Source organism: Montipora capricornis, chromosome 11 (assembly GCF_036669925.1).
Source record: "Montipora capricornis isolate CH-2021 chromosome 11, ASM3666992v2, whole genome shotgun sequence".
NCBI lineage: Eukaryota > Metazoa > Cnidaria > Anthozoa > Scleractinia > Acroporidae > Montipora > Montipora capricornis.
This window is the reverse complement of record NC_090893.1, coordinates 39,065,926-39,070,925: the sequence shown is the minus strand read 5'-3', so window position 1 is coordinate 39,070,925 and position 5,000 is coordinate 39,065,926. Positions and strand designations below refer to the sequence as shown.

The 5,000-nt window shown below is 40.6% G+C and overlaps 1 protein-coding gene across 3 annotated transcripts in view; it reads right to left on the bottom strand.

The window, feature by feature from the left end:
- Nucleotides 1-197: 197 nt before the first annotated feature.
- LOC138024235 (YTH domain-containing protein 1-like) overlaps nucleotides 198-5,000 on the bottom strand; it is a 23,709-nt gene continuing 18,906 nt past the window's right edge. For all 3 annotated transcript variants that reach the window (XR_011126929.1, XR_011126930.1, XM_068871366.1), the window contains 4 exons: nucleotides 4,939-4,981; nucleotides 3,786-3,848; nucleotides 2,186-2,281; nucleotides 198-637 (listed from right to left, as the gene is read on the bottom strand). Coding sequence is in view for 1 of the 3 variants with exons in the window: in XM_068871366.1 (XP_068727467.1) it covers nucleotides 545-637; nucleotides 2,186-2,281; nucleotides 3,786-3,848; nucleotides 4,939-4,981 (295 nt within the window). In the remaining 2 variants the exon portion in view is untranslated. The remainder of the gene's footprint in view (nucleotides 638-2,185; nucleotides 2,282-3,785; nucleotides 3,849-4,938; nucleotides 4,982-5,000) is intronic.

Here is a 5,000-nt window from a genome sequence, read left to right as displayed (position 1 = left end):
AGTAGAACTAAATGACCATCACAAAAGCCTTCGCACTTAGACTCGCTTTCAAGAGGAGGAATTCGTCGAAGACGTAAACTCGGAAATGGCCTAGACAATACCTATCTCCCCAACTCCCCGCTTTTCATGGAAGAAAGGATCTAAAATTACTATCTAAACTTACAGGTATCAACAAAATCATTAGACCCTCAACGTAGTACTGTAACACTGAAGGAAACACTTTTCCTCAAATTTTAATGTTCTCGGGTTCGTTTGTATGCATCAGAAGATGCTTCAACTAATACTGTCTCAACATCTGAAAAAAAAACTTTAAGAATAAAGTTCTAATCCTCATTTTAGACGAATATATCGTGACACGTACAGAGTCATTTTTCATCTCTCTTCGTCGCTAAAAACAAATACAAATTGCTTTTGATACAACACTTTCAACCATGTTTGTTTAGAACCTATATAAAAAAAAAATGTGGTGAAAGGTGGTCGAGCAGCGTTGCACGGCTGAAAATATTTTACAAGTGGCTTTGACTTCTGGCAATGGTGAAGGGTGCTATCTTCTGCGACTGCTGCGATATCGGCCACCGCTTCGATCAGATTGAGTACGTCTAAGAAATTCATCGCAAGCTGCAGCATAAGGATCGACCTGAAAATAACGATGACAACAAGAATTACACACAGCACTCCACAAAAAAAAAAAATTAGCTTAGAGCCAGGCCAGAGCCATGTGATGTCACCCATCACGTGATCTCAATGTGACTTATTATTAGAGCGGTTTTTAAATGAGTGTCGTAAAACCAAAACCAAAGTAATTAATTTGGCCAATCAAAAAGGACGGAGACAATCCAGAAACCAATCAAAAGTCGAAGTAATTAATTACACGTAGCCGTCTCAAAGCGCGGGAAAATGTGCAAGCGCGAGCCACGATTGGCTTTGGTTTCACTTCTGATTGGTTGAAAAAGTGGCGCGCGAACTTTGAACCAATCACTGAGTGAAGTAATGCAAAACCACAGCAATTCGCTTATTACTTTCGACATTCAATTGCTCTAATATACATAAAAAGAAGACAAAGTCAAAACAAGTGAAATTTTGACAGCCAGCACTTTAACTTTCTATAGAGTTCATTCAACCTATTGGTTTAAACAGATCACCCTTGTGAAACTGAAACTTCCACAAGACTAAAATAAATGTACATTTTGAAGTGCGGGTTGTAGACGAAAGAGAGAATTGATCGTCGCACTTATCTAGACAACTTAAGCAATTGTCTCTTACAGACACCTGAAAAATTCAGGTAGCTTCATCGGAATTCCAACCAATCACCTTTGTGATGCCGGGTGCAATGCTCCACCAAATAGCCCACTTTCGATATATTAAAATTCAGTCCTAAACAAGAGGCATCATCTCGAGGCTCTGGGGAATAAACTCATTCCCCAGAGCCTCGAGATGATACCTTTTGCTTAGGACTGAATTTAAATATATCGAAAGTGGTCTATTGAGCTATGAAGCCACTCAGTTTGGAGCAGGTCAATTTGTAGATAAACGCACAGTTCGGTCGCTGCCGGAGTAACGCGACGTATGTTAAGGGCAGCAAATACAAAGGAAAAACATCTACAAGTGGGGGGAATTTGCAAGCTTATCTTGCTGACGTCCGAAATCTAGTTAGGGTGTGCTTAGTAACCTGGCCTTCGGATCAAAAGGAGGCTGGACGTGACCCTGTCAGTCAATGTCTCTTTATGGAGACAAACCTCGGTGCGGAACAACACTAGAGCAACACGATTTACACGAAAAGCCTCAATTCGATGAATGAAAGTAAGCCTCTTTATAAACATTTGATTTTGTTACAGACCAAATAATGTACATGAAAACATTACTCCATTCTGATTGGCTAATAGAAATGCACTTTTGAGTGCAAAAAGAAGTAATAAACCAAGCATTCTGATTGGTCAATGAGCAAACAGTCAGAGATAGTCAATCAAATGCGAGCCCTGAATGGCGCAATGATTGCATGATACGTGTGCGTTGCTTCGAGTTTTTTCATGTTTATTATTAATAATCTGGAATAAATAAGCACTTGTAAATTTTTCAAAGACTACAAATTAATTTCGTTCGCCTTTGAAAAAATTACTCGCGCTTATTTATTCCAAATTGTACTCGAAATCATCTGATTATCAAAACAAATTACAAGACTGCTCACCGTTCTGTGGTAGCCACCCCCGCTTCGTGAGCTGCCATGACTCATGTGAACTGGGTAATACGACGGTAAATCAACTGTTCGAGAGGTAAAATGCGACTGGAAACCAAAAAGAGGAGACAAAGAAAAAAGGAAATCAGGTCATATAAGAGAGAAAACGCTGACATGACGTCGATGAGATAAAATAAACAGAAATTTAAATCCTGGTTTAATTAATGGTCTGGCTCACACGGGTCTCCAAAAGCTCAAGAGTAGAGCATCCACTTTTCATTATATTTCTTAGGTAGTAAGCGTGCCGTGATTGGTTAAATTAGCGGGCCGTATTCTACAGTGCGGGCCGCTAAATTTCAAAAGACATTCTCTAGCAAGTTTTTCCTGTCGTTTCTGTTACATAAACTTATAAAACTGTTTGAATCTTACAAGAATTCAAACTATTTCAAACAGCCAAGAAGATTTCGCTTGACTTCAACTACCGGTAGTTTCCTTTCCCTCGCGGCTGATTACCACCGAGATATAATTGAAATCTTACTAACCTCGTTTTCTCGGTCCGTACTGTAAAATTATGAATACTCGTTTTTTCACGTTGATTTATAAATCAACCACAAAAAAATCTCGGTCCGTAATTTTACAGTACGGACCTCGAACTCGGTTAGTATGAGGTATTTAATTTTCTGGGATCCAGCATTTTTCTCATAATTGTGAGGTATTGGATTACTTATTTGTTCCAACACATGGTGCTTTTGTAATAACACTAGGGCAACCATAACCAAAGCACAGTTATTTAGAGACGTCGCCCACAAATCTGAAACAAAACTATTCGATTTTGAAATTCATTTATCACTGATACAAACGCTTCTTTCAAAAATAAAACCCAACGAATTTTATGGTAACCGTTTTCTTCGTCCAACAGTTTCGTGCAAAGGCAGGTTCCTTGAATATTGCGGCTCCTACGAGTCTCAGGTGTAGTTACAGCTGTTACCAGTTACGCTTGCCTCTCAACGACATTTTTTTTTTCATTTTTCAAAACGTAATTTTAGTGGACGTCAATCGAATGTATTCGACTATCGCCAAGCGAACAGGACTATTGACCGAATGCATAAATGGCGGCCAAAAATGTATTCTTTTGTTTATGTGCTAATGAGACTCACTAGCCTCGCTCTCAAGTAACATTTCTTTTGTATTTTGTCCATACAAACGAGGCTAGTGAGTCTAATTAGCACAAACAAAAGAATATTTTTGTGGCCGCCATATTATAGTATTCTTTTGTTTGGTTAAATATTCTTTTAAATTTTACGTTTGAAAGCGAGGCCAAAAGGACCAATTTGTAAGGAAACAAAAGAATACTAAAATGGTGGCCATTTTGGAACAAGGTGTACTGTCGTGGAAACATTTCATTGACGGCCACCCAAAATTTAGTTTTGAAAAATAAAAAAAAAATTCCTTGAGGGGCGCGTGTGAATGATAACCGATGTAAGGGGTAGAGCTTCGGAATTTGACAGGGAATGTCACAAGTTCCGAGTGCTGTTCGGAGCACTCGGATTTTTTCCCGAGTATGCCCGAGTCATTACCGAGATACATCTCTTCTTGAAATCAAAGTACTTACCCGCACGGGGGGAAGAGATGAATGCCGTGAACGATGAAATTCCCGCATGTAATCTGAATAGGACTGAAAAATAGCAATACTGGTGAGTAAGTTACTGCGTCGTTATCGCCGACATGTTACGGGACAAAAATGAGGTCACGAGTTTCTTAGAGATACTTAAGGCCGGGACATAAAAGGAGATAAGTCGCTGCGACATGTTGCGAGGACAAGTCGCCGCTACAATTCGCCTCGTGTGACACCGTTAATTTGGTCGTTGCTAGAAGCTGCACGAATTCAAACCAGTTTGAATTCGTGCGACTGATCGCAGCGACAAAATTTGCGAAAGCAGCGTTGTCGCACCGTGTGTACACTTCCGGCATCAAGTCGCTGCGACAAAATAAAAATGAACTAATGCGAGAGCGTCATATGGTCCGCCATATTAAATTAGAAAACTAGTTCACATTCCCCATCATAAAAGATCACTGCGTGTGCACGCGTCGTGTCGCGGCGACTCATTTTGCAAGTACAGTGTAGTACACACGGAGCGACTTGTCGCAGAGAGCTGTCGCTGCGACTTGTCGCCAAGTGTGTCTCGGCCTTTAAAGTATAGAGATCAATGTTGTTTCAAGTTTACTTCCCGCTAACAGCGTCAAAAGTAAAATTGAACACTTGCACTGACCAAATACAATTGTGTATAAAGGTAAGCAGTCAATATGACAAGTTAACGAAACGAAATGTTTGGGAGCAGGGATGGAGCTGTGGTGAAAGCACTCGCCTCCGACCAATGTGGCCCGGGTTTGACTCTCACACGTGGGTCGAGTCAACCTCGTTCCCAGGTTCTCTTTGTTCATTAGGAGACCCTGAGAACGAGGCTGGGAACGACCCTGGGAACGAGGTTGGGGTCGAGTTTGTTGGTTCTCTACTCTGTGACGAGAGGTTCTTCTCCGGGTACTCCGGTTTTCCTCTCTCCACAAAAATCAACAGTTGATTTGAATTTATTTCTCTGTACAGAGACCTCAATAACTCACTCAGCGCTAAAAGACTTGAAACAAAAATAACGTTGGCCATCTTAATCATCATTATCAAACCTTAATTTAGTCTGTCTTCTCCCTTCGTACCTTGATGAACCATGGAGCGCCCAAGTTGAGAACAAGAAGCAAAAATCACGACTTACCCCATGTAAAAGTGTTTCCCGACGCACACCAGCGTAACGATTTCTACAAAGAGTAGAAACAG